This window comes from Pseudopodoces humilis, chromosome 11 (assembly GCF_049639895.1).
Source record: "Pseudopodoces humilis isolate 2021_Gansu_Grassland_sample_001 chromosome 11, ASM4963989v1, whole genome shotgun sequence".
Lineage (NCBI taxonomy): Eukaryota > Metazoa > Chordata > Aves > Passeriformes > Paridae > Pseudopodoces > Pseudopodoces humilis.
In genome coordinates, this window is record NC_142210.1 from 15486403 (window position 1) to 15514115 (window position 27713).

At 49.7% G+C, this 27713-nt stretch overlaps 2 protein-coding genes across 5 annotated transcripts; one reads left to right on the plus strand and one right to left on the minus strand.

Moving 5' to 3' along the window:
- Window positions 1-198: 198 nt before the first annotated feature.
- On the plus strand, window positions 199-21926 carry PCYT1A (phosphate cytidylyltransferase 1A, choline). Of its 3 annotated transcripts, none has more exons than XM_088060944.1 (9): window positions 199-610; window positions 9263-9403; window positions 12114-12213; window positions 13711-13827; window positions 15752-15903; window positions 16687-16765; window positions 17478-17620; window positions 18628-18816; window positions 19380-21926. In XM_088060944.1, the coding sequence occupies exons 2-9, from the start codon at window positions 9287-9289 to the stop codon at window positions 19584-19586; spliced, it is 1104 nt and encodes a 367-aa protein (XP_087917070.1). In that variant the 5' UTR covers window positions 199-610; window positions 9263-9286; the 3' UTR covers window positions 19587-21926. The 3 variants fall into 3 exon arrangements, with proteins under 3 accessions (XP_087917070.1, XP_014109912.1, XP_014109911.1); XM_014254437.2 differs by lacking the exon at window positions 199-610 and adding an exon at window positions 2472-2568; XM_014254436.2 differs by lacking the exon at window positions 199-610 and adding an exon at window positions 3202-3339.
- Window positions 21927-22957: 1031 nt separating this feature from the next.
- Window positions 22958-25726, minus strand: SLC51A (solute carrier family 51 member A). Of its 2 annotated transcripts, XM_005525172.3 has the most exons (9): window positions 25501-25645; window positions 25207-25301; window positions 24673-24827; window positions 24484-24557; window positions 24254-24412; window positions 24012-24123; window positions 23764-23910; window positions 23459-23564; window positions 22958-23332 (listed from the first exon to the last, which is right to left on the minus strand). In XM_005525172.3, exons 1-9 carry the CDS (start codon window positions 25533-25535, stop codon window positions 23196-23198), a joined length of 1020 nt encoding a protein of 339 aa, XP_005525229.1. In that variant the 5' UTR covers window positions 25536-25645; the 3' UTR covers window positions 22958-23195. The 2 variants fall into 2 exon arrangements, with proteins under 2 accessions (XP_005525229.1, XP_087917225.1); XM_088061099.1 differs by lacking the exon at window positions 25207-25301 and having other exon boundaries at window positions 25501-25726.
- Window positions 25727-27713: the final 1987 nt, after the last annotated feature.

Genomic DNA, 27713 nt, shown 5'->3' on the forward strand with positions numbered 1-27713 from the left:
TCCACTCTACTGCACTATCCTGGATAGCTTGTCTGCATTTCTCAGGTGAGGATTTTGACAATTCTTTGTAAATTAATCCATAAAGCTGATCTCTGATTCTGGTTACCCAGATTTGTTCCTGAGACTCCCACAACAATTGGGCTATGAATCCCAGTTATGTCACATGAGATGGTGTGTAAGGTTGCAATGCAAGATGTAACCAAAAGTATGTATTCTATTACCATCTGTTAAAACCAGGTGGGGCAGTGTTCTTTATCTCTTCCATGACCCATCCCTCATAACTCCAGGGGATATCTTCTGTTGATGGGCCATTGAGACTCACTGCATGACTGATAAAATGACATTATCCCGTTGTGAGATGCTCCACCCAGGGGGAGGAACCAAGCATTCCTACCTGGATATAATCTGAGAGATTTGGAACACCAGTCAGCCTTTTTCCACTGGATTCCCAGAGGAAGACCAGATTGTTATACATCACTACTGAACCTTCAGAAGAAAACTACACCCTGCTGCAGGATTGTTATTTCAACAGAACCACATGTCACTGTAAGGACACTGCAGCCACTGTTCAATCAGACTGCTACCAACACTCTGACCAACAGGATATCAGGTAGTATTCTGACTCTGTCAGTGTTTTTTTGTACTACTGCATTTTATTTTAATTTTCCTATTAAGTTGTGAGGTTTTTTTATATATACTAGTAAAGAACTGTTTTTCCTACTCCCATATCTGTTGCCTAAGAGCCCCTTAATTTCAAAATTATAATAATTTGGAGGGAGGGGGTTTACATTTTCCATTTCAAAAGAAGCTCCCGCCATCCTTAGCGGACACCTGTCTTTTCAAACCAAGAAAGATAGTATTAACTGATGGAAAGTCGAGGTATTTAGGACATTAGGTCAGGCCAGCAGCCCACACACCCCATGACTGCCACTCCTCGTGCAGTAACTGCTCCTTGGTTCAGTGCAATTTGGCACCCGTGGATGCTGTGAGTGATCATTGCTCCTCAAGCTCTTCAGCACATACGGCAATGATTTCTCAATCTCTCTGTAATTGTTTTGGAATATGAGGGTGGATGTTTGGAGACCAACTTTGCTAGGACTCCAGCCTCTGAAAGACTGCAGTAGATCTGCAGAAGAATGTTAAAGCATCTCATCTGCCCAAAACTTAGAGGACGAGGTGGGTTCCTGACAACAGTGCATCTTAGCATGCCCACTGGAAGATGGTGGTGATGCCTGTTCTCTCTCTGCTGGCAGAGCAAGCACAGCTGAACCACTCCAGTGGGATGAATGGCTTTTAGAGTGCCAAAGTGGGGTGAGGTGAACCCTGAATCCCACCCTCACCAACTGTTACAGAAGAACAGACCCTCCCCATGCAGCTCGTGGAAGCTGAGGAGCTAAAAAGTTAGGATGCATCACCTAGAATCCCTCTTTCAGCTGCAGTGCTGGAGGCAGCACACTGCTGGCTCTATTAGTTGGAAATATTTTGAATATGAGCCTTCCTCTCCTTTTCCTCTGTTGGGAAATAGAGGGTGACTTCTCTGACTGCTTTGTTGCTGCTTGTGGCTGTCACCCATTAAGGAACCTGCAGAGAGATGCAACAGCACTGCTCATTTTGTGCACAACCTTGAAGTGTGACTTTGGGGAACAGCAAAACCATCCACATAACATTTTCCAGGGCATGGTACATATAACCTCAGACTAGTTTTGAAGCTTTTATAAAGTCTGTGGCTTCTAAATCACAACGTTTCACCTTGCACTTGCTCCATTTTGGAGGGGTTTAATAGCTTCTTCACAAAGGTGGTGTACAAAGCAGGTGAGTAGATTTGAGTCTGCAATCATTCAGTGGCACGTGGCTGTGGCACGGGAGAGGTAAGGGATGCTGTATTTTCCCTGGAGAAAGATTGAGCCACTGCTGAAGCACTGCAGGATGTGGACACGCAGGGCAGCTCTCTCCTTCCAGAGCCTCGGGAATTCACACTGGATACATCCATACGCTGGATGATCGAGGAGAGACTTCATCACAGTCTCCCCTCCTCACGTTGGGAAGCAGAGGGGCAGGCACTGATCTCTGTGGTGACAGTGACAGACCCCAGGGAGTGCTCTGAAGCTGTGTCCTGGGGGTTCAGGTTGGGTATCAGGAAAAAGTTCTTTCCCCAGAGGGTGGCTGGGCACTGACCGGGCTCCCCAGGGTAGTGGTGATGGCACCAAGCCTGGCAGAGCTCAAAAAGCCTTTGGACAGGGCTCTCAGGCATTTGGTGTGACTCTTGTGGATGCTGCTGTGCAGGGCCTGGAGTTGGATTCGATGATCCTCGTGGGTCTCTTCCAGTTCAGGCTATTCTGTGACGCCAAGGGGCGCGGGGCAGGACCGTCGCGAGCCGGAACGGAGGTTCCAGGGGCGGATTCCCGGGACGCGGCTTCCCCGCGGCGGCCCGGTCCCTTCCCGTGGTTCCGGGCGGACACGCAGCGGCTCCGCCCGCGCCCCGCTGGCGTCGGCGGGGGCGGGGCGGGGCCGGAGCGGCGGCGGGGCCGGGGCCGGGCTCACCGGGGTGGGCTGCGGAGCTGTGCGCCGGTAGGGGGGGGTCCGGGGGGGGCGGGGGGCTGTCACTGAGGGGGCTGTGGGTGCAGGGGACAGGGAGCGGAGCGGTGCCTGTCACGGAACCGGGGCTGTTGAGTGGGTTCGGACTGGCGGCACATGAGGGCACCGCACGCTCCCCGGTCAGGGGTCCCTCCCCAGGCCCCTCTCGCAGGGCGGTGGCCGTGGCACAGGCTGGGAGCTTCGGGAGGTGTTGGCCGGGCGGGACGTGGAGCGTTGGCTTTGGGCAGGAGGGCAGTGTCTGCTGGGGTGGTCGTGATGCGCTGCGTCCCCTTTGTGGGGGCTTGGGCAGAGGCCGGGGCTCGGGCGTGATCCTCCGAGATGGCAGGACTGGCAGCTGAGAGAAGACAGAGGTAGACAGGCCAATGGGAAACTTTTGTAGTGCATCCTGAGCGCTTGGAGCGTGGGGGTTCCGGGGAACATCTCCCCGCCCAGGGGACAGTCAAGGCCTAGGGATGACAGTGAGGAGATGACCCTGGCTGCGGCAAGGGAAGGTGTGACCCAGCTGCTGCGTAGGCGCACATGTCCTCTAACCCGCTTTTTGTGTCCACTGAAGTCCTGGCTGCACTGATTAATTGTTTTGTAATTGGACTTGAAGTCCTCAGGAATTCTGAGAGCTGTGATGCTCCTCTGTAGTCCTCACTCGCCGTGGAGGGAGGTGCAGGAAGCTGCAGGTGGCCTCTCTGTCCCCACCCTGGGATGCTGCCACACCAGGACCCTGGCAAAGATTGGGGTGGTCAGAAACAGGTAATGCTGGGTTTCCATCTGCAGGACCCCAGGGTCTGAGGACTGCCACTGTATTTGGTTTTGAAATTCAGATGACAAATACCCAGGCATTATTTCCTGAAGATATTTGCCGTATATACACACTTATTAAAATTCCTGATTTAGAAGTTTCTCGCTGCGAGATCTGGATTGTAACACTCTTGAAATCACTCTGCCAAGAGCCACAAACAATAACTGTTTCAGTAAGGAATTGGTATTGGTCTGTAAACCTGCTAAAGGAGGTTTACACCTCCAGTCTCAAAAAGCTCTATTGCTAATCCCTAAAAACGAAACAGTGCAGAAGTCAGGTCAGAATGGCCACCTATTATCATACTTCATTATCCCTGACAGTATATTTTCTGGTATTCTGCATAAACTATTTCTGCTGCTTCACTCACCCAGTTGAGGCTGTCACATGTTGAGACATTGAGTGCCTGGAAGTACCCAGAAGGACTGTGAGTTCACAGAGGTTTTGACAGCAATTTCTCTTTTTTATGTGTGTATTGCTTAGCAACACTATCTAGGTGACCACACTGAACTGTTTTCTGTTGTGGTTAGGACAAATTATCTTAAGCCATTTGGGACTTTGTTGGTGAGAAGCAGCATCTTTCCTTTGATTGCAGGACATGGATACCAGAGCTTGCGTATGCTCAGGCTCTGAGTGTTACCAGCGCCAGTAGGGGATGCAAGGCCTGGGGGGTTGTTTTAGCAGGTATAGCAAAGGTGTGGATGCTGTTGGACCAATGTGTGGCACTGGCTGAACAGGAATCCTTTCTTATGTTCATGTGGATTTTAACACACTGTGGGACAGCTGCTTCTGTTGATCTTGATCCAAAGTAGCTGAAGCAGCCTGTGTTTTACAAGTGAATGTGACTGTGCCAGATCCTGCAATAACCTTTCTAAGGGGCTCAAGGGCTCGATCATCCAGCTAGAGCAGATGCTGACTGTGGGGAGCGTCGCAGTCTGTCTGGAGGTGAGCAGGCTGGGTCATAGCCAGCAGCACTCTGTTTCCAGGTAGATGCTCTGCATCTGGAGACTGGGACAGAGCTGGGCCTGGCAAGGCTGGACTGGGCATGAAGTTGCCTTGGAGATTGGGCAAGATTTTTAAGCACTGATAGAAGAGAGATCCATGATGAGTCTTCTGTGATTAACCTCTCCCAGGTCTCTGTCTCCACAGATCTCCACAGGGATACACACCAGTAAGGTTAAATGGAGACTGGAGGTTGCAGATGAGGGAGAACAGGGGGAAAAGGATTCTCTTCGATTTATGGTCAAGGAATGCAGGGTCTCTTTGATACTTTATAGCCTGGCAAGGGACTTATCTGAAGTGACAGGACTTCTCCCGTTTCCCTGAGGCTCTGCCTTACGTGCTGTCCATGTGTCAAGGCAATTCTCTGCAGACAGCTGGCAGAGTGCAAAGTTTAGTAGTGTTGCCTGCAGATGAGTCAGCAGAAGAGAAGTATCTTGTTCCTGTAAAGTGCAATGATCTTGTAGGCAAAGCAGCACATGACAGTCACATCTGACTGTGCCAACGCCTCCCAAGTTCAGAGGGACGATAGGACAGCCTTGGAGCAGGTGGTGCCACCCAGGGAGCTATAGGTGGCCCAGGGCCTCACTGGTCCAGCTTCCAATCTTGTGCTTTGGGTCCCTGGTGGGAATTGAGACAGCCTTGGGCTGGAGCATTTACTGAGTTGTTGCAGCAAGCTGGTTTTCAGTTTAAGTAGCAGCATTTATTTTGCTTCACAGGTAAATCTGCAAGTGAAAAGCAGCAGAAATGGCAGAAGAAATCCTGCTACTGATGTAGGTTTGCAGTTACTATTCTCCAAGAAACTCTTTAGGACATCAAAAAAAAGGCAGATGGGCCAGGTCCTCATGCCATCAGTGTGCTTAGAGTGCAGAAAGATCTGACCTGCTTCTCTGGTGGAGTGCGATGCTGCAGTTCTGATTCCACCAAGACTAAAAAATGGCAGCACTGTCCATAAAGGTGCAGACAGTGAGGTAAAGCTTTGGCTAAGCAGGAAGATTTGCTGGGCCTATTCTGACATCTTCCACCTGCCAGAGGTGTGAACTTTGGTGTTGTGGTTAAATTACAACTCTGATGATGGTGTAGTTAACTGACACTAAGGGAGAAGTTTTAAATTCCTTCCCTGCCTATATATATATATATACATATATATATATATATTTCATTTCTAGTAATCAATGCTTGTCCTTTTTCCCCTCCCAGAACTGACTGTGTTTCAGTGGGATTCAGTGATTCCCTGACAGGAAAAGCAACTCTTTTCCCATCTGGCAGTCAACTGCTCCTCGCAGAGCCTGTGCAGGTTTCTCTTTCAGTGAGTTAGCTGGCAGGTGATGCAAGGCCCTTCTTTGATACAGGATGCACCAAAGAAATAACTTACAGGAGAAAAGCCTTGACTGTTTTATAAAGTGGTGCAGAGACTGTGATATGCCCATGGCTTTTTCAAACGAGGCATTTCCAGCTTTGCTCCTTTCGAGCAGTCTCTCTTATTCAGCCATGAACTCAATAATGCAGGATGGTGACACCTTAAAATAGAACAATGTTAATATTTTACAGCAAGGCTCTTTCTTCTGGTTATGCTTGGTTTCTATCTTGGAGTGTTCAGAATGAGCTTTGAGAGTTATCTTCTCTTTCCTCTTCCCCATCTGCTGCAAATGTAATTAATTTTAGAACAGTCAGTTTTTTATGCATTTGGGGAAGCAAAGCTGTGTCCTCATGTGTTAAACTCAGCTACAGATGCTGGATCCCACTAGTGGTAAATAATTGTTTGGGATGCTATTTTAGTCAACTGGGTCAAAATGAAGCATTCTAAGATTAGTAGGTTTATTGCAGTAAGGTGTGGTATGTTCCCATTTTTTATAAAGACAAGCCTGGTGGTGGGAGGACTTCCCAGAAATGCACTAGCAGGACAGAGGTTTTAAAGTTCTGAACAGTGGTAAAATTACTGTTTCATTTCTGCATTTATTTGAGTAATTAACAGAGCTGTGTCACTCAGGAGGTGCACAGCCCAGCTGTCCAGGCACTGCAGAGGCTACTTCAGCAACATCTCACCTGTAAGGTCAGAGCAGACAGAGCTTATTTTTATCCCACCCTTGAAGATGGTTTCTCACTTGGTACATTGGCTAGAGCTGCTGCTGTGTGGCTGATGCTGTCTCACCACTGCTGCTGATTTAATGCACAGCGAATAATAGAATCTCCCAATTTGGAATCTATTCACTTAAGTTGTTGTTGCCATCATTTAACTATCTGTGTATACCCTGAGAAATGGAAAAGTTAGGGTGGAGGAGAGCAGATGGTTGGGTGTGGGAGGAGCTGGAAGAAGCTTGAGTTTTCTTCTGAGCTGGGACAGTGCTGCCCTGTACTGTAACCTGCAGTTCTTTGGCTAGCCATGAGATCTGCACCCAGCAGCAAGGGGCTGGTGATAATTCAGCAGAGACTGTATTTGTGTGCAGTGAAGTCTGGTTGCTCTGATGGGCCATGCTGTTGTGGGAAGAGCTTCACCTGGTTGTGTGTGGGGCTGCTGTGTCTGTGCTTCAGTGCCAAACCCCCAGGTTTTGATGTTTTGCTGGGCAGTGGTTCAGAATGTCTGCATTCAGCACATTAACAGACCTTTTTAATTCTCTCCCAAGGGAAGGAAAGTGGTCAGAGACCAACAGGTGACTTGAAGCACAGTGACATTATTTTAACCAAATAACAAGAAAATCAGTTGCTGTTTCCCCCGTGTTTCCATGAATTCTGGGTTTCTTGAACCAGAGACATATGTTTGCTGCTTTTTTGGAACTTCATGGTTTCTGCTAGGACCACAGTGGTAAATGACTGACACAGAGTGTGCTTGCAAGATGACACCTTGCAAAATGTAAGAATGACTTGTGTCATACCCTGTGTTTTCACAGAGGCACTCTGGAAGCTACTGCATTTATAGCAATATATTATTTATACTGCATTTATAGATCTCACCTGAAAGTTAAATGTTTGCTTAAATGTTTGAAGACTTGGACCTGAGGGTTCCAAACTTTTTCTGCCTGAGGTTATGTTTGCACCCTCCCATATGTTTGTTCTCAGGAAATAGTACTTCAATTACTGGAATGGGGGAAACGGCAAGCTTGACTCACAGGCATTATGTAGTGAGTGCTGGATGGGTCACACAGCTCTGGAATGTCCTTGTGGCTGCTCTTGACTCTCACTTTTATCTTCTCCACAGTATTTTTTGGCTCCCTACTGACCTAAGATTCTCTTTCCCCGTTCTTAATACATTGTGGTAGGTCTAGCAGAGCAGCCAGGGATACTTATATGTGTGTAGCCCCAAACCAGTTCAGCTGTGCCTGACCCTAAAACTGTCCATAAGGTATCATCATGCTGATGCTCAGTAGGAGGGAGGGAGAGGTATTTGCATCTCGTTAAACTGCATTGGACTTACTACTTTGGAGCATTCCTTAATCTTGAGTCATGTGTGCTTGAGTAAGTCCGATCACTAAATCTGCTACTTAACAGCTCTTTCACAAAGCACACCCTTCTTGCCTGCCAAACAGCAGGGCTTTGCCAGTGGCCCTTAGCGAGGACAGTCCCAGCTCCTCCCAAGTAGAACACTCAGCAGAGCCCCTCTGCTGCTGAAAAAGGTGGTTATTCAGAGGGGCATCTGCTCTTTGTCACACCTTGCACTTGCCCCACCTAACATTCCAGTACACCCACTGCATGTGGGTGGGGAGACGTTTTAAATTCCACACCTCTTTAAATTCCACCACTCTTGTTATTAGGGAGTTGAGGCACGCACCTAAGGATCGTTGCTGGGTGGAGGGGTCATGCTGCTCTCCGGAACAGCAGGCCAGAAGTGCCATGTCCTACACTGGAGAGGGGCACACTTCAAGTTAACGAGAGAGATAGTGGTGCTTTTTAGTTTTTGCAAATCTAGCACCCATTTCTAACTCCTGCAGCAGCTGGAAAGGGAATATTCACTGTCATGCCTTCGTATAAATCTCTTGTTTTTCCTTCAGCTGAGTTACTAATACTCCAGCCCTTTTGGAAAGGTACAGTGATTCCAGCCCAAAGAACAAATAACTTCCTTCCTTATAACTGTCACCATTTCTGTCCCAAATTGGTGGTATATCTGTCTGTTCATCAGAGAAGCAGTTCAGCTGAACCACCACTAATTGCAAACTGGTATATAAAGTGCCAGAAGTAAGTGTGGCCTAATGTGGTGTCAGCAGCTGCTTCACCATCTGCTGAGTCACCACTGCAGTGGGGACCAGGGACAAGAGTGGAACATGGTGGCAGCCATCCCCAGGTGGGCTGTCCCCACTAAGGAGCTGCAGCTTGGTCTGACACAAACGACAAAGCAAACAGCAAGCCTATTTAAACTCATTTAAGTTACGAGCCCTTCCCTTGCCCTTATCCTTCTGCATAGACCTTCCTTTTTCTCTTCAGGACTGTACAGGGATGCAGCACACTCAGCAGGTGCCCTGGGGGTGTAAAAGGTAAAGAATCCAAATGAGAGCTGGATGAGGGCTGAATGTGAGCTGGGCATGCCATAATCCTTAGGTTGCCTTTTAGATGCGAAAATAGCATTATTAACCTTGTAGTAATGATTTGTAATTTGCATTGCAACTCTTGTTTCAGTGTCTCTCCAGCCAGCTGACTGCTGCACACTTCTCTCTGCAGAACAGCTCTGAGTTGCATTAAATGATTCAGTATTCCCACCAGGCACTGTTTGTCAAGTCTTGGCAGCTGATGCCAAATACAACTGGCTAAGCCCCTTGTGAGGTGGCTGTGTCTTTGCACTGACCTTCTGTACACTGTGCCTGCAGTTGACTGATTCTGTTTTGGAAGAACTGAGAAATATCTCTTGTATTTTTTTTTCTTTTCTCCCTCTCCTTCATTTTGTTCCAGTGCTTTCTGGACGTGCTTGGCAAGATGGAGCCGCCGACCTCCTCCAGGCTGAATTCCCGAAAGAGAAGAAAAGATGGATCAGGCCCTAATGGGGCAACAGAGCTGGATGGAATCCCTCCAAAAATGTCCCGACGCTCACTTGTAAGTAAGCAGAGATAAGAATTTTGGGAGCCTGTGAGATGAGGACACAGAGCTGTAACAGCTCAGTACAGGTGGTGGTTTGTCTGTGGACAGAGAAAACAAGAGGGGGCAGGGGATAAGAAACAAATGACAGTAGCTCTCCTTGCAAATCCAGTTTGGAATCTTCCTTTGTTCATACTAATAACATACTTACAACGTGGGCTTAAATTAGGTCTGAGGCAAGCATTGCTAAGCTGCTTTTGTGGTGTGTCCGGCTTGTCACTTAAGCTGAGCCAAAGAGGCATGCATTTAGAGAGCCATGGAGAAGTAAGCATTTCTCATAGGTGGGTTTTAAGTGGCCCACTGAGAGAGAAGCACATAACAACTGCAGGAGGGTCTGAAGCCTGTAAGCACCTGAAGAAGTGATTTGTTGAATCCATGCTCTGATGCACTGGAAAGATCACTGTTCATTCCATTTTCTTGGTCTGGAGAGAGACCGCCTTTTTGTTGCTGGTACTTTGGGAGTGTCCAGAAAAAAAACACAGCAAACAACCAAAAGGATTTATTTTCTAGATCAACCTTGGGGTGGCTTTAACTAGCTAAAACCAGTGGGATCTTTTCTGAAGGGGGTCTGATCCAGGTAATGCTACTGAAAAGGGCTGTCTTTAACTTGTCCTTGCCACAATATTGCAACAATTGGCTTTTTATAGTTCTCTGCCCTCTTCCTGGAGCTGTCCTGTGCATCACGTGTGCTCTAGCTGTTCTTTTCTTATCTCTGGCCAGCTACCATCCCTGCCATGTCATACCAGGGTCATGGTCCTTGGCAAAATGTGGTGATGTGTTGCAACTTCCCTCCTCGATGACAACGTTCTGCTCTTCAGGAGGGCTGCAGCCCTGTCACACAGCATTGACAGTGGTGATGAAGTAAGAGCAGCACCAACAGTGAGAACTGAGGAGGCAGGCACTGGGGAGAGAGGCTTGAGCTGTTGTGTAACTTATCCCACAGAATCTTTACATCCTTCACTGTTGCAAAAACACACCCTGTCCCTCTTAAAGATCCCCTGTATTTCAGTGAGGAAAGAGAAGTGTGCAGGTTATTTATTATTCCATGGCAGTCACTTGCTCTTCAAGTTCATGTCTGTCCTCTGTTAGAAGTAAAACATCTGTGAACAGCACAAGACAAGTAATATCTAGCCACTTTCTGAGCTTCCTGCCTGTTTTTTAGCCACAGGGCAAACACAGTTCTGGTGAAAGATTTTTTATTTCCTTTTGCAAAAGTTTTATTTATTATAGTGAGAGTAGTAGTGTTGCCTAACTGTGAGATTACCTTGAAGCCCTTTCCACTCCCAACTAAGCAGCTGTTGTCAGAATGTTCCCCTGAAGCTCAGCAGCAGATGGTGGTAACAAACCTGTTGACACATAAACCTGTTGTATTGTGCACATCAGGTTGAGTTTTGACCCTCACTGGCCATGCAGGAGAAGGGCAAGACTCTGGCAGGACCTTCTGAGGACATGTCTCTCTGTTCCTCTGATAATTTTGATAGGGCTTTTTTGTGCTTTTATGCCTAACTTTGTATCAGGTATGTGTCAACTAAACTGCTGAGAATCCGATTTTATAGGGAAGTCCTAGACTTAATGGCAGTGATGAAAGACCTGCAGGCCTTATCTGACAGCAAGGATCCATGGCAGAGGAGGTACTGTGTGAAACGTGGAGCCCTCAGTAACTTAAAGGAGATGTTCAGCAGTAGCAGTTCATTTGCATGTAGTGGTCAGTGGTTGTTTTCCTGTGCATTTCACTCTAAGCATTCTAATAAGGAACAACACTGGCCAGAACAGCAGTGGTTTTTGTGGTTGCAGTGGTGCTGGACACTGCCATGATTCTGCAGTGGGACAGGAAGCCAGAGAGGAAACTGCAGATTAGCCTTTTCCAGTTTGAAGGTATTATTGTAATGATTTGCAAGCTTGTTTCCTAGTGTTCTGACTCAGGAACAAGATGTCCATTGCAGCCGTACACCTTCCAGCTAGAAGGAGATTGAGCCGCTTGTTTTGTAATGGGAAGGGCAGATGTTTCATTTCTATTCAGAGCAGACCAGAAATGATGCCTGGACTTCAGCTGTTGATTAAATGTACTGTGTGGTCAAGCTAGCAGGCTAGAGGAGTTTTCTTGCAGCAGTTGAAGTTATTCTGCCACAGATGAAGATCAGTCTCTCATTTGTATGGCTCAGAAATGGTGGCAACACACACATTCCCTGGGAGTTAGTGCTGCAGTTAGTATTGCTCTTCTGCTCTGTTCATATACTCAAATCAAGGAGCTGTTAGTTTGTTTATCACAGCACAAACACTCAGGAAGAGCAGAGTGATGGTCTTGCCAGAGTGGGCACAGCTGGAGTTGTGACAGTGAGGTTGGGACTTGGCTTGTGCTACTGGGACCTGCTGTTTGTCAAAAGTCTGAGTTTAGCAGCTGCAGCTCTGATTCTCTGATTTTCTTGGTCCAGTATAAATGTGGTCTTCTAAACCCTTCTTTTCTCACTGTTCCTCTCTAAACTCAGGATAATCATCCTGCAAGGCTGTTTTGAGGTTTTGCACTAATTAGTCTTTAATACATGTGTCTGAATTGTGCAGAGGCACAATGAGTCACCTGTTGACTAGGACACTGCAATGGCAGTGCCTGTGATCTATGAACTGTCCTCGCTTTTTGCACTCTCACAGTGAAACTTTGCTGGCTGTTTAGGGGCTGAGGGAGCCAGCTCCATTCTCAGATGAAGTGGAGATCGACTACAGCAAGCCATACATCAGAGTAACGTATGAAGAAGCCATGAGAGGGACCCCTTGTAAGTAAGAACACAGACTGGAAGGGAATTATATAAATGTTGGGTTTGGGGGGTGTGGGTATGATTGGGATATCTCTGAGATGAAGCCTTGGACCAGGTTTACAGCCAATGACTTAGGGAGTGCTTTGGTGATTAGATAACTGTTTCCATGGGAAATTTGGCCCGTCAGTACACCTGAAATTCGAGTTTGTGTGAGGGCACTACAGATATTTGCTTTAAACTCTAGCTGAGCCACTGACAGCCATAGAACTGCACACTTTCTGTAGTACTTTGTCTGAGGTAGCTTAAAGTTAAGCACTTTAAAAGTCATATTTTCTGCAACTTGAAGCAGGCAAGTAAAACAAATTTATATCTTTGTCCAGAATGTCCCATTCTACCCTGGGTTTGAATTAAAGTCAGTGTCATTAAACACCACAGACCAGCCCCACAACAAGAATGTGTCCTATTATTCTCTAAACCAGGCTGGGAGAAACACTGTCCCCTTTGCAAGTCCAGAGGGGGAAGCAGAGGCGCAACAGACTCCTGAAGGATGACGGCCCTCTCCTGCCAAACCACATATGCAGACAGCACTTCTGTCTACCTGGCTGCTACTGAGAGATGAGCCAGCTCAGATTGAGACCTGGCTGTGGTTTCCTGCCAGAGGTTCTGAAAACCCAGTGTATTTCACAGTCTGCATTAATTTCCCAGATGAAAATCTCCAGAGTTGGCACAACAGTCTCTGATTTCAGCAGTGGTAGCTCTCCTGCCTGCCAAGACTAAAATACAGTGCACAATGCCTTGTTGCTGTTTGTGTTTGTGCTCAGGAACTGTAGCTGCTGTAGGTACAAAGGAAAGATAAAGATATCCCATCCCCTTTGCAGAATGTGAATGAACATTCATAAAGGTCTGCTAGGACCAGCCCTCTTCTGGCATACAGAAAGCTTTTGCAGACACAGAATTGTGTCTGCTTTTCTTTGAGTAGTTCATCTGTGTTTTTGAATAATGCCATACACTGCATTTGTCTGGGGGAGCTAATGATGCTGGTCCCTCAACCAGACTGTGGCAGCAGGCTGCAGAGGAGGATGCTGTAAAGGTCTTGAGATGCCAACCTGGCAGGCAGGCGGAAATCAGGCACCTGTGAAACATTTGAGCCAGGTCCCCTCTGCTATCCCACTGTTGTGCAAAAAGTTAATTCTGCATTTGGATTTCCATAGAAGGGAAATGTTCAGGGTTTGCATTTCCCTTGCTCTCCCTTGTTTGGGTGATACATGGTAGGCTTTCAGTCCACTTTTAAATGCATTTGTATTTCAGCTCTGTGCTCAGATGCATTTGTTTCCACATGGGAAGGCAGAGAGCCAAGCATTTATCTTCACAGTTCTGTCCTAATTATGGTGCTGCATTCTGTAACATCTCCTAACACCTCCATTACTTTCAGAAGGTCCTCAAATGTGAGTATGAGCAGCAGCTGCTTCTCCAGGAAGGCATATTCACATTTGTCTCTCTGTCCCTTTGGCACAGTGGATCGCCCTGTCAGAGTTTATGCTGATGGAATATTTGACTTGTTCCATTCTGGACATGCCCGGGCCTTGATGCAAGCAAAGAACCTCTTCCCAAACACATACCTCATTGTTGGAGGTAAGGAGTGACCTTGTTGACTTTGGCTGTTGCAGGAGTACAGTTTAGCTCTGTCTGTGGTTGTGCATACAGGGGTTTTGTCTTGTGGCCTCAGTGACTCTCACTGCAGACACTTATCCTAAATGTTGCTGGAGTCTTATTGCAAAATGTTGAGGATTGGATATGTCTGCAGAAATATATCCTGTACTAAATGAGTGCTTAAGGAAAAGATTTTTGATCATGCTGTTTTAATTTGACCCCTCTATTTTGTGACAGGTACGGGTGAGTTGCACATCTGAGTATCAAAATATACTAGAGATAAGCTGAGCATCTACTTTTGACTCATAAAAGAGACAGCTAAAGCATGAGTCCCTCCATGGCTGCTTTTTTCACCTCTATTGCCCTGCAAGTCACTCCAGGCTTCAGTTTCCTGCTGGAGATTGCTCAGTGCCAGACAGATCCCACTGGGAGCGTGGAGATCATGGTGGTTTCTTGGGCATGTGCCTGGACACCTGGAAGTCAGTGAGGCCTTCCTTCTTCAAATAGAAGTTCCCTATTTTATCTGTTAGGTCATAGGTCTTTAGATGATGCCAAGAGTGTCTGGCTGAGTGCCTGAAGGGATCTAGCAGAGGTGTTTCAGCCAGGCTCCTTCAAGAATGTAATAGGAAAAAAGATATCCCTCTTCTGGCTGCTGCAGTACATGGGCCTCTGTCCAGGCAGTGCCTCTGCCCATCCCTGCACCCATGCTAAGGGCACATCAGGCTGTGATTGTCGTCTGTCAGGAGCTGACCCCTGGTCAGGCTGCATAATGATGCCAATGTATGAGAACTGAAAATACCTTTAACTAGTTTTCTCAACTCCCAGTGTCTTCGTGAAGCAAAATGAAATTCTCACCCTGCCATAGAACAGTTATAACATCCTTGGGTGGTTTGTGTCCTTACCACAGTTATTGCTGAGAGCATTTTAATAGTGGTATGCCTGCACTTCTTGTGTGCTACAAGGGAGGGGAAGAGGGGGAGGGAGAGCTGAAACAGTTGCTTCAACCTACAAACTGCCCTGAGCTTAGAAATCTTAAAGGCTGAAGGACATCCCCTTGTACATAAACACTACAACAAACAGGAAAATAACTTCAGGTCAAGCTATTAACATATTAAAATAGCAAGGAGTGTAACCACATTCCGTGCCTCTAGGAGACAGGTGAGGAGGAGGGTAATGAACTGCTCCCCTTGCACCAGGACTGAAGCTGCAGGCCACATCCCAAGCAAACATTAGCTCCACGCAGGGAACAATCTCCCCCACTCTTTATCATCTGTTTGTCTAGAACATAAATATATCCAATACCAATGAGACTGGTAATGCCTTGTTTACTTTTGAGTCTGATAATCAAATAGAACTCCTTCCTCAATATCTTACATTGCAGATTATGAAGAGGTTTTAATTTACTTTTTCATAGAACATAATAATAATTAAGCTTGATCCTGTGAACTCCCCCTTTGTTTTAATGTATCTTTCCAAGAAATAGGCTGTGGTATGGCATTTTATGAAATCAGAAGTTCAGGCAATAAGTTTTTTCAGATTCCAAGCCTGAGACATCCATTGCTTTAAACACAGATTTCTGCCCAGCAGACCCCCAGGTGCCATTTCTTACAGAAGAGCGGTCTTCTGTGTTGGCTGGTTTTCTTGTTAAGTGCTGTAAGCTCTGTAGACCTTAAAGGCTTGGGGTGTGGGTCCCCAGCTTGGGCAGAAATTCCCCAAACAGCCTGCCCAGAAGTGTCCTGCAGAGGTCCCAGTTCCTGATGCTTTGTGGCTGGAAAGCTGGGTTTGAAACACCAGCCTCTGTCAGCTGCTGGCATTGTCTGGTTCAGCAGGGTGTGGGCAAGGTCCTTTTACTGTAAATCACTGGGGTAAGTGCCTCAGACTCAGTGTTCTCTGCCTGTTTCTCCAGTCTGCAGTGACGAGCTGACCCACAACTTCAAGGGTTTCACGGTAATGAACGAAAACGAGCGTTACGATGCTGTGCAGCACTGTCGTTATGTGGACGAGGTGGTGAGAAATGCCCCCTGGACCCTCACACCCGAGTTCCTGGCAGAGCACAGGGTAATTTGTGGTATCTGATCTGTTTGGAATTTTGATTAGCCTCTCTGTTTACAGCAAGAATTCATCCTTGGGGGTGACCTCTGCCTGAGCAAACTGTTTCTGTTGAAGCTCCTTAAATATAGAATGAACTGGATTATGGGAATTATGAGTTTCTTGGAAGTGTAGTTGCTGAGCTGGCGTGTAATGCTGAAATAAAGTAGAGATTGTGACACAGTGAAAAAGCCTGAGAAGGTTCTCACTATTTCAGGAGAAGTCGGTGCTGGTTACTGATAGGTGTAAAATGCAGTAGGGAGAGGATTACATGGGTTAGAAGGGATTTCTGGGGGGTGTCTGGTCTAACTCCCTGCTTACAGCAGGAGCAGCTTAGATATACATCAGCTTCCCTGCCACAGGAGACCAGACAAGTTGTCTTGAAAGCCTTTTATCAGTTGGTGAGATAAAGTGGAAGGAATCTCTAACATCTGTTGAACTGCTTTGGGAAGTGAAGGAGTCTCCAGGGGAGCTTGCTTAGTTTACCATTGTTGCCGTTAACAAGCCATTTCTCTGTGGAGTTTAGAGCAGCTGTGCCCTTATTCCCAGCCTTTTCTTTCCTCTCTGTCATTGCTTACAATTCACAGGCAGTTGCCACTGAGAACACAACTCTGTTGTGTTGTAAGAGGGAAGTGTCTTGCTGTTCTCTCTCACACCCCTGAGTGGAGGTGTTGAGCCGAAAGTTACCATCTTTCAACAGAAGGACATCTGCACTTTCCAGATAAAATGTTGACTTGCTTTTTAAATTTTCAGATCGACTTTGTTGCACATGATGACATCCCCTACTCTTCTGCTGGCAGTGATGATGTCTATAAGCATATAAAAGAAGCAGGTGCGTCCCCCTCAGATTCTCCAGGGCTTCCTGTCAAAATCTTCTGTAGTTTTTCCTGTACCTCTCTAATGCAAGATTATGTCCCTCTGGGAACAAGGTCTGTCCAGGAGGCTCTGGTGGCCAGAAGAAGCAGCTCTGGGCCCTGCTTCATAACACTAGGACTATTCCATGTCCCATCCCAAGCATGGCCCAGCATTAATTCCTAATTTCAGTCTAGTTATTTTGATTGAATTAACAGCAACCTCTTGAAAATATACTACAGTTTGACTTAGAGATCCTCACAGATGGGGAGTCTAATGAACTTAGCAGAGGGGCACCTCTAGCTGTTTGCTGTAAAATTCACTGGGGGTGCAGCTTTTTTGTATCTATCCAAACTCAGCCATCGGAGTATTATATTTCCATCCATTAAAATGTAGGACCCCTTGTCCTGTCCTTGCCCCACACTATTGTGTGTGCAGTCAATATTTAAACCAGCTAAAGTGAGGACCTTTTCATTAGAATACCTGGTATTTTGACAGGCTGTTGGCATGTTTTGGTCTTACTTAGGCATCCCAGAAAGGATGGCTCTGGTATTGTACATTTAAGGACAAAGATGTGTGAATAATTAGGAAGTGAGCTCTTGACAGGATAAATTGTTTCCTAATAGAGGTGGCAGCAGCTTTTTGCCGTGTGTCCTGCTCAAGCTGTCCTGGGTCCTTCTCCCCAACTTTAGGCATGTTTGCACCGACCCAGAGGACTGAGGGCATCTCCACATCCGACATCATCACGCGCATCGTGCGGGACTACGACGTCTATGCCAGGCGGAACCTGCAGCGGGGCTACACGGCCAAGGAGCTCAATGTCAGCTTCATAAACGTGAGTTGAAGTGGGTCTCACCACATGCTGCAGGAGCCAGAATCTTGCAAAGTGTGAAGAGAGTCTTGTCTAGTGATAGCACAGTCCTGCCATGTGCCAGTGAAAGGCCCGTCTGCAGAGCTAAGCATTGGCACTAAACCAGTGTCCTTGGAGTAGAAATTAGACTTCCTGAAATCACCTCAGGGACCTACTCAGAGGAACTGGGGGGCTGCTAATACTGCTTTCTTGTCAGTGATGTCATGATGATGTCTTACCTATTGAAAGAGTTGAGGAGAGGGTGTGTGGCAAAATGTATGTTTTCTTGAATGAAGAGTGAGTGTTTCTTGATAGCAACTGCTGTCTCACCCCTCTCCTCTTCCCCCAGCTACCTCCTTAGGGTAGAGTCATTTGTTAGGATAAAATCTGATGCTGTTTCCACTGTGCTGTTCCCTTCCTGGAACAGCAGTGCTTGGGTAGGACAGTAGGATATGCCCTGATGCTGTGCTGTGCAGCTCTAGCCCTCAGAAAGAATACATGGCAGAAGACATTTTTGATGTTGGAAGTAAATTCGTAAACATTTTTTTTGTCACTCAGATACTGTGCCTGTGAACAATGAAACAGGAGAGGTAACAGCTGCTTGGCCTCTCTTTGGCACATAACTCTCCCTCTGTTTAGAAATACCCAGCAGAAAGACTGGTGCTGTTGTGATATGCAAGAGAGACCTACAGCAAGTCATTCTAATCTGTGTGCTGTATAAATATTTCCTTCTTCCATGCACTCCTATTAGATAGTGCTTATCTCTGGCTTTAGTTTTGCTTTGTGTACTGTGCCAGTGCCTGCCACAGAGTGTCTCACAGCCCCACTGTGTCTGCCATGTAGTCTAGGAAAGAAGTGTCATGGAAGTGAAGTGTCACCAGACTAATGGGGATGCTGAGTCTCAAGCAGCACTTCAGTGTAGTAACACAGAGCAGAGATGGTCTCCACTCAAATCTGGTGAGCTGTATTCTGATCCACCACTCTCTGTGCAGGAGAAAAAATATCACCTCCAGGAACGTGTGGACAAGGTGAAAAAGAGGGTGAAGGATGTAGAGGAGAAGTCAAAGGAATTTGTCCAGAAAGTGGAAGAGAAGAGTATTGATCTCATTCAGAAGTGGGAAGAGAAGTCCCGGGAGTTCATCGGCAATTTCCTGGAGATGTTTGGCCCAGAGGGCGCATTGGTAAGGAGTTGTTCTGGGAAAATGGGAAAGGGAATTTTGAAGACATTAACAGACAGGCTCCTACAGAGTCTGCATAAGAAAGGTTTGGCATTTGTTGCAGTGCTCAGTGTGCTGCCAGTCTCCAGACAAGTGTCCCAGGCTTGGGCAGCCTATTTTCAGGGACTACTCACCATTGCCAAGGAGATAATGCCAGTTATATTGTAGAGTGAAAAAATCCACTGTCCCACAAGCTGGCCTGTAAACTCCAGTTTGTGCCCTGCTGACCACTGAGCTGCCAAGAGGATGGTGGTCACTTTGTCATTGGCCTAAGATGAGTCTGAAGCTACTTGTTTATGCCAGGCTTTCCTGCACTTTTGGGTGAATATCACAGGCATTTCTTGGAAATTAATGATGATTACACTGGGTGCAGTTTCCAAAGCCGAGCGATGCTGGGGCTTTTTCTGCTCTTAAATAGCATGAAGTTCTGAAGGGACACAACTGGAAATGCTGCATGGGCTGTTAAGTAGTGTCCATTTCCATGACTGTGTAATCCATGCTAACTGTCCTTTTGCTTCCCTCACCAGAAACACATGCTGAAAGAGGGCAAGGGCCGGATGCTGCAGGCCATCAGCCCAAAGCAGAGTCCCAGCAGCAGCCCCACACACGACCGCTCGCCATCTCCCTCCTTCCGCTGGCCCTTTTCCACCAAGACTCCTCCTTCCTCACCTGCCAACCGCTCCAGGAACAAGTCTGCAGTCACCTATGACATCAGTGAGGATGAAGAGGATTAACCTACCTGCCAGGATTTGCTGCAGACCGCTAATCACTGAATCCTAAGTCCAGACCCACTGGGGAACTCTAAATGAGCAAGAGAGCCATAGGAACAGGGCTGATGGTGAGCACAGGGCCTTGGAGGCACCCGTTGCTCTTAGCAAGGGCTGTTGCCTGGAAGCACATTCAAACCTCCTCTCCCTTCTTCTCCCTAAGTCCCCTTTTTATTGTTTACGTTCTAGCGGTTTCCAGGGTGAAGATGATTTTTATATATTAAGAAAATATTCGTTAAAAGGGCAAAGAATAGCACTCAAGCGTGGCTTTTGTTTTGGTTTCTTTTCCCTTGTTAAGCCTCCAGGCAAAAGGGAGAGTGGGAAGACCCATCTGTCTTCTTCTTTCCTTCGGCTCCTCTGTTTTATCCCCCCTACCCCCAGGCACTATCTGTGCCACTGCCAAACGAAAGACCCCTCAGTTCCTCAACCAGCATGACCTCGAGAGCACACACAAAGCAGTGGTGTAATGAGGCTTCTAGGAAATAGAGACATCCCTTCTGGGCTGGAGCCGATAGGAATCTATCCAGCAGACCTGTAGTGCTTGCATGGCTCTTAACTGAGCTTCCCAGTGTGTTGCAGTGAGGACGTGCTGGGCAGGGGGTACCAGCTTGGCACGCAGGAGTTACACCCGGGAAGGACTTGCAGCACTGTAGAGTGGCACACCCCATAAAGTGCACAGCATTCACAGCTCCAGACAGTGGAGGGGCTGCAGGGGAAAGGCCTTTCCAGCTAATCTTAACAAGACTGCTAAATCCTGAGGTAAAATTGAGCCCTGAGTTGCTGTTGGAGAGAAGAGAATGAATCTTTGCTTCAAAGCACTTGCTGTCATGCATTTCCTTGAGTGTGTGAGAGGCCAGGTAGGAAATGAATGTGTGTAGTCTTTTGAGAAATTCCTTGTTCCAGTCTGTGGTGTGTTACACGTTTTAGTGTCTGTCCAAATGGTCCCTCAGCATTGTGCTGTGTGTGTGTTTGTGTTTCAGTTGCTGTGCTCTAGGGGCTGGAGGAGTCCTTCACACTGGTGCCATGAAGTCGCTGCTCTAAGGGCAAAGCAGCTAGTTTGCTGCCCATGTCAGTGTGTGTGCAGCTGGACAGATGAAGGGCCCCAGTCCTGTGTGACAGTTACCTGGATTGTGTAGTACATGCACAAATCCATGCCTGCTCACTCTGCTCCATGAGGCAGGGTGGAAGGAGCATCAGAGAGTGCTGCAGCTTTTTAAGGTTATTTAAATACACAGTGCTCGTTTGAGTCCATGGTCCAAGTTGTGCCTGCTGTCATGTCTGTGATACACACCGAGCTTTGTGGCCTGTGGGTCCCCAAGGGGACTTGCCCTCCCCATAGCTGAGCAGAGCAGGTTGGTGCACCCTGTTCTGCACCTAGCACTGGAGAAATTTGCCTTGCTGTCTTGTAGCTGTGGAGCTTTTCTGCCAGGGTTTGGTTCTGTTACCCACTGTCTCTGGGTGGAGCTGCTGGGCTGAGTTGCCTGTATCCTGTGGTGCTGGAAACAAAAAGAGGACAGCTCAGACCTCTGTCAGCAATGCTGCAGGGAGGTCTCCAGAGCAGGATGTGAGGCTTGGGGAGCAGCAGATGCAAGGAGGAAACTCATCAAGTGCTGCCACAAGCTCAGCACGCTGTGATGCTTCCAGAGCACATGGTGGCCCTGTGGTAGGAACAGGCTGCAGCTTCTTTCCAGCTTTTGTCTTAATGGTCTTTTGTCATGCTGCCCAAAGGACTTGACAGAGGTTCTGTGCTTCTCTTGAGGCCAGAATCACTATGGGAAAGGGTGTTTTGGGGATCCCTAATCTGCCACTTGGACCTCTTTCAGCAGGGATGTGCACAGCTGTGGGAGCATGGCTGGCTGCTGTGGATTTTAAACTGTAAGGAGCAAATAACAGTGACATGGTAGAATCCAGTTATTAATCCTCTGGTTTATGAGTGGTAGAACACTTACTTTGTATCACCCACATTGTCTCTTCCCATATCTTCCCTTCCTCACCCTTCCCTCAGTACGGATGTTGCGGTTGCTTCCCTGAGCCAATTCACAAAGGCCAGGCTGCTTTAGAGCCTTACTACTGTTTTAAACACAAGTTATGCAACAGTGTTCTGTAAGTTTGGGTAACCATGGTGTTTTGGATGGTGGCTTGTTCTGCAGAGACCTTAACACACTTGGTCTCTCTGCAAAATCTGGGGTGCTTGGTAAGAAGACAGCTGTGGTTTTACATGTAGCTTGGAATAACAGAGCTGTTTCTTGTAACCAATAATTTCTGCTTCCTCCTTGCACTGAAATTAAATTGGACACTGAAATCCCAGTCTAGTCTTTTTTTTTTTTTTCCTTTTTTTTTTTTTTTCTGCTGGATTCCTTGACCAGTCTTCTCCAGCACTGTCATGTTTTACCAGGAGTAGGTAAGAGCTTGATCTTTCAGCAAAACATGAACCAGGTTCCTCAGGATCCTGTCATTCCCACAGATACACGCAGTGCTGCTGCTTCAGGGCTGTCCTGCGTACCTCTGAGCCATCCCTCAGTTTTCAAAAGAAGTATTCAGAAGAGACATTAAGTAAAAGATGGAAAAACAGTGGAAAAACAAAATTTCACTACCATGCAGTGAAGAACCCTGCAGAGTTGATGCTGCCAAATATAGAGGCATCTACTCACGTGAAAGAGCCCTACTTCACTTCTTCAGTAGATCTGGGGTGTGAGCTCCAGGGGAAGGATTTTCTGATGGCCAAGAAAAGAAGCAACAGGACAGAACTGAGAGGTACCAGGGATGGTGGTGGAAGAAAGAGCATTGGAGAGTGGCTGCAACTTTCTAACATGTGATCTGCTCATTTGAAACCATGGTCTGAGTTGTGCTTCTGGTGTCTATAATGAACACTTGGGGTCAAAAGATTACCCAGTGGTTTCTGCAAATTATCATTGCTCCTGATGTCCATCCCCATGTCTAGAGCAGATACTGGTACTGGACCAAGTCTGGTTAAGACAGCATTAATTAATTGCCGGTGTTACAAAGGTGCTTCAAGGCTATTTCCTTTGCCTGGTGCCTGACTGGCAGGTGTGGATGCTCCCTGTGTGCTTTCAGGAGCAGCCAGTGCCATCAAGAACAGGCCACAGGGACAGGTCAGACCCATCCTGATGTCCTGGGAGAAATCACCATTGGCCTGGGCGTGCCTTGGCTGTGGGACCTCAGCCAGCAGCACCCAGAGCTCAGTGACACAGCTGGATGTTGGGCATCCCACAGCAGTCCCATGCCATGGCTGTGTTCATCTGGGCTCCATCCTGGAGGATGATGGAGTCATCTCCCACCCAGCCTAGGCAGAGATAATATGAACCCAGTCACCAATGTAAGACTCCAGTAAAAATTTATCTTTACTCAGTGCTAGACAAAAATCTCCAGGCTGGAGGTGGCTCCATGGACCAGCTTGGCTTATGGATTTTTTCAATCTGTCCCAAGATGCTCTTTCCCCTTCTGCCTCTTCTGCTGCCAGCAGCTCCCCAGGGTCAGGGGAGGAGAAGGTTGTGCAGGGTAGACCAGCCTCTCACCCCACTGTGCCCCTTGGCACCCCCAGTCTGTCCTTCCTGCTCACGCCTTGACATCGGTGCCGGCGGGTGCGAAGCTGACCGGATGGTAGCCAGGCTTGTCATCCTGCTTGCGGTAGTACATCCGCGTCAGCACCGCCAGGATGAAGGTCTGTGGGATCAACAGCTGCACATTCATCTCTGGAAGAGGAGAAGGGTCACTTGAAGGTGCCTCCATCCACCATGCCCACCCCCCCATGCCATGCCACGTGATGGAGGGGGCTTGGCTGGGAACATGTGGTGCTGCTCTCCCATCTCCCGACTTACGCTGTGACCTGGCCTTGGAGGAGAAGGGCGGTGAGCAAGCGATGCTGCCACTGTTGGCCAGGATGCTGAAGATGGCAGGCTGGAGCGCCGTCAGGAGGAGCAGGATCTGCAACCACCAGCACCCCCGTGGTGAGGGCTGTGCCGCTGCTCTGCTCCCAGCCTTCACCTTCCCCGCTGTCCTGCAGCCAGCGGGGCTCTCACCCAGCAGTGGCTCCTGCCCCACCATCTTCTCTCATGCTGCCTCACCCCATCTGTGCTGCAGGAGCCCCTCACCTAGGAGGGAGCTGGGCAGGACAGAGGCTCACCTGGAAACAGGTGAACTTGGCCTGCATGTTCTGCTCAGCCAGGTGCAGCCGGGCCTGCCGGAAGAGGATGCCCAGGGCCCACAGCCCAAAGAGGGTGGAGACACCAACCAAGGTGTTGATCCAGAGGGCCACGCTTTCCGCTGAAATCTGGGGGGGACACACAGAAAATGTTACTGGGCTAACAAAGCTCAGGTGGAGGTTTCCTGTCTAGGTCATCAACCTGCCCATCCCTGTGCTCTGGCACTCACGTCAGCAGGGTTGTAATTCCCATCGGCAGCCAGGATCAGCCCCAGGAAGACAGCAACTGCCCTGAAGAAGGCATACTGGAAAGTCCCCAGGATCATCAGTTTAAGCTTTTTCCTGGCATAGCAAGAGAGACTGGTAGCACACAGAGCTCTCCAAGTCCCTGCCCAGGGACGTCTCTTCCAGCCCAGCGGAAGCAGGGGGTGAAAGCTCTCCAGAGGCAGAAGTTTATCCCAGACCCCCTCACCTGCTCATGGTGATTCGGGGCAGGCAGGGGCAACAGCAGCAGCACGGCCCAGTGCTGACCACCATGGACACATCCTTCAGGGTGCTGAGCAGCGCTTCTTTGCCCCCAAAGCCCTCCACCATGACCAGCATTAGCAGGTAGAAGCAGACAGCAAAGTACCTGGGGAGGAGGAAGGCAAGTCAAGCCCTGTGGGCTCCATGGTAGCCTGTCCAAGGGTGGGTGATACTCACGCTGTGGTAGCCATCTCCACCACCATCATGGAGCGCGGGAACCACAGGCCGAAGCAGCTGACCACTGACACAACCTGGGGGACACATGAGCTTGGCACACTGACATTCCCCTTCCTGTGGGCTGGCACACCTTGGGTAGCCCTGGACCCCCAGGGTGATGCCCCCCAGCACCCCCTCAGCCCAGCTCACCGTAGGGGCTGAGCTGCTCCAGCAGAGGGTCTTCATCTTGATAGGGCAGCGGATCTTGCGGAAGAGGTACGAAACCTCTTCCACATAGATCACAACTGACAGCAGTGTCATGATGGTGCAGAGGCCCAGGATGATGACTTGGGCTATGTCCAGCTCTGCCAGGGAGGGGTGAGAAGCTGTCTTCATCCTGTCCCCACTGGGGCCACTACTGCAGGGAGCTGCTCCATGACCCAGCACTCCACAGATTTAGGAAGCTCTGTGCCATGCCCTGGACATGCCTGTCTATGCCAGAGCTGGCCCTTCTGTGCCACTGCTCCCTGTCCCATGACAGCTGCCCCAGCCCTTCCTGGGCTGTCCCCATCCCTCTAGGAAGGACTATGAGATGGGAGGCTAAGACCCTGGCACCAGCCCAGTTGCTGACTTCTGGGACTGTTCCGTGCCTGCACTTGCCACGGCCACCCTACCACCTTCATTCCTGTCCTGCTCCCGCCAGCGACAACAGCAGGGTCCTCCCCACCCTGTCCCCCCACGTACGGTGCAGCAGCTGCCGGGAGGTGGGCGGCAGGGAGAAGCAGGCTGCCGGCACGCTGAAGTTCTTGATCAGCATCTCCACCAAAGGGAGGGAGAACCTGCAGAGCAGAACGGGAGTGCTGCCCGGGGCCGCAGGGACACGGGGACAGCCAGCCCCGCAGGGTCCGAGCAGTCCCCTGGCTGGCTTGCCTCACCGCCAAGCGCCTCCCTTCCTTTACAGAGGGATCATCCAAAGTTCTGATCCAAAACGTCGGATTTGCCCGGCTGCAAAGCGGCACGGGGATCTCCAGCACTCACCTGGGGTCATCTGCCAGCTCCAAAGTGGGATCCATCCTGTTCGGCTCCTCGCTCGCTCCGTCCCAGAGGCTGTGGGGCTGCTCGTCACCGCCCGCCTCAGCTCCCCTGGCCGGCCCACGGGGTCAGAGTCCCCAGGGCAGGGACCGTGGGACGATGCCGCGCCTCGTTCCAGTTTAACCAGAGCCTCCAGAGCTTCCCTCCCTCTCCCGCAGCTGCGGGCACCCATTGGCGTGGCCCCGCGCCGTCCCGGCCCAGCGAGTGCTTTGGCCACCCGGTTATCGACCCGGGGTGCCGGGAAGGCGACTGTCACCCGTAGCGGCAGCCCTGCGTGTCCCGAGGCCTGGGGCGCAGGGCAGCCGTGCCGGGGTGACACTGCTGGGCCCGGCCGTGGGCTGCTGGTGCCACGGAGGGGCCGGGACGTGTCCTCGTGTCCCCTCGGCAGCAGTGCCGGGGTGGCAGGGGGGAAGCCTGGCAGCCCCCGCTCTGCCCGGCGGGCCCCGGGAGGACTCTGGGTGGCTCAGCTCCAGGGGCTGAGCCCTGCACCGAGCAGCTCCCACGGCACTAGAGGGCAGGGCTGGCCCAGCTCAGAGCCCTGGCCTCGGGACAGCAGCAGCACCCCGGCCTGGGGAGGGAACAATCGGAGTGGGGAGCTGCGGGCTTAGCCAGGGGGAGCAGTGTACCCCAGAATCCTCGTGGGTCCCAGGGTGTCCACGGCTCCGGGTGTTCTCCCAGCCCTTCAAGGAAAATGAGTTCTGATTTATACTGGTTTCCTTGGACTACCCTTGGCCACTCTGGCAGGGGGCTTCAGCTGCAGCCAGACTGGCACCAGGACCCCAGATGGGTGCTCTGCACCTTGCTGGAGGAGCGGGATGCTGCTGTTGTCACAGGAATGGGATGGGAGAGGAAGGGATCCTGTGAGGACTCTGCATATCTGAGATCCTATGGACACCTGGGGCTCCCCTCCTCTCAGCCCCATTAACCAAGCCCCATATCCCTGTCCCTACACACTGTACATACCCTTTCCTGCCCTATATGCTGTAACCTAACCTGGCACACTGCGTGCTGCACACCCAGCCCTCTGCACTCACACACACACACACCTTACACAAGCTCACCATGGCTGCTCCTGACCCCACAGGGTGCATGGGACCAATGGGGGCCCCCCACCCAACACCTCTGAATCACCAGCATTGCCTGTGGCTGAAGAAACACGTCAGCTCCTGTGACATCTGCCATGCTGGCCTCTATGTGATGGTCACTGCAGGCTATGTCATGGCAGTTCTGCTGTCTTGCTCATCCACCTAGTGCTCATCCCTCTGTGGTCCATCAGCACTGGGATGATCTGCATGTATCCCTGGCCCCAGGGAAGCAGGGTCCAGCCCCAGCACGCAGCCACACGTGCTGCACTGCCCAGACACATGCAGGAGCCTCTTCCCCTGCCTGGTATAGTCCCAGGGCCAGCACAGGGGCACATGCTGGTCCCCCTGGCCAGCACACCTGTGTCTGGCTGTCCCTGACTCACTGCTGCAGCACCATGCTGATCCTTCTTGCCACTCAGGTAGCACCTGAGCCTGACTGAGCCCTGATCCCCTGCATTCCCCAAGCACAGCATGCCCCGAGATGCAAGATACAGATGTGGGGGATGGAGCAACCTGCCAGCCCATGGGGGGGGGATGCAGAACATGGCTGGGCCCCAAGCCCAGGGCAGAGGGCAGCCCCACACATTGATGCCCTGCATGAGTGAGTGCCAGCACACATGCACAAGTGTGCAAGGAGGGCACCATTGCTGCACGCTCCCCTCTGCTCCCCACTGGGGCTGGATGCACCGGTGACACCCACAGCACTGACCTACCTGCATCAAGCCCCAGCCCCATCACCATGCCCAAGAGCACCCCACATGGGGCCAGGACACATCCACACCCTGTTGTGCTGTGGTCTGAGTGTCACCACCCCAGAGCTGTCCCCTGAGGACACAGAGGGCTCTCGCCCCTGCAGCCCAAGGTGCTGAGCCCTCCCTGTGCCAGCAGGACAGGACGTGCCTGTGACTTGCTTGCTTCAACCTGCCCCAGGAGCTGGCGGAAATGGGTGTGAAGAGGGGGAATGCAGTGGGATGGGATAGACCAGAGTCCCCCCAGCTTCTCCATTATCCCAGCCCCTGTCTGTGCCTGAGATGTGTGGTCCTGAAGCCATCAGGGTCCACAGCCACCCTTGTC

Bases quoted from the DNA above. Each gene is read 5' to 3' on its own strand.
- PCYT1A (XM_014254436.2), top strand. From the start codon at position 3,292: ATGCTGCCACACCAGGACCCTGGCAAAGATTGGGGTGGTCAGAAACAG. The intron at 9,404-12,113 runs GTAAGTAAGCAG...CTGGCTGTTTAG, and splicing joins AAATGTCCCGACGCTCACTT to GGGCTGAGGGAGCCAGCTCC. The intron at 17,621-18,627 runs GTGAGTTGAAGT...CTCTCTGTGCAG, and splicing joins TCAATGTCAGCTTCATAAAC to GAGAAAAAATATCACCTCCA.
- SLC51A (XM_088061099.1), bottom strand. From the start codon at position 25,726: ATGGGTGCCCGCAGCTGCGGGAGAGGGAGGGAAGCTCTGGAGGCTCTG. The intron at 24,558-24,672 runs GTGAGCTGGGCT...TGTGTCCCCCAG, and splicing joins GGAGCAGCTCAGCCCCTACG to GTTGTGTCAGTGGTCAGCTG. The intron at 24,124-24,253 runs GTGAGGGGGTCT...TTGCTATGCCAG, and splicing joins CCCCGAATCACCATGAGCAG to GAAAAAGCTTAAACTGATGA.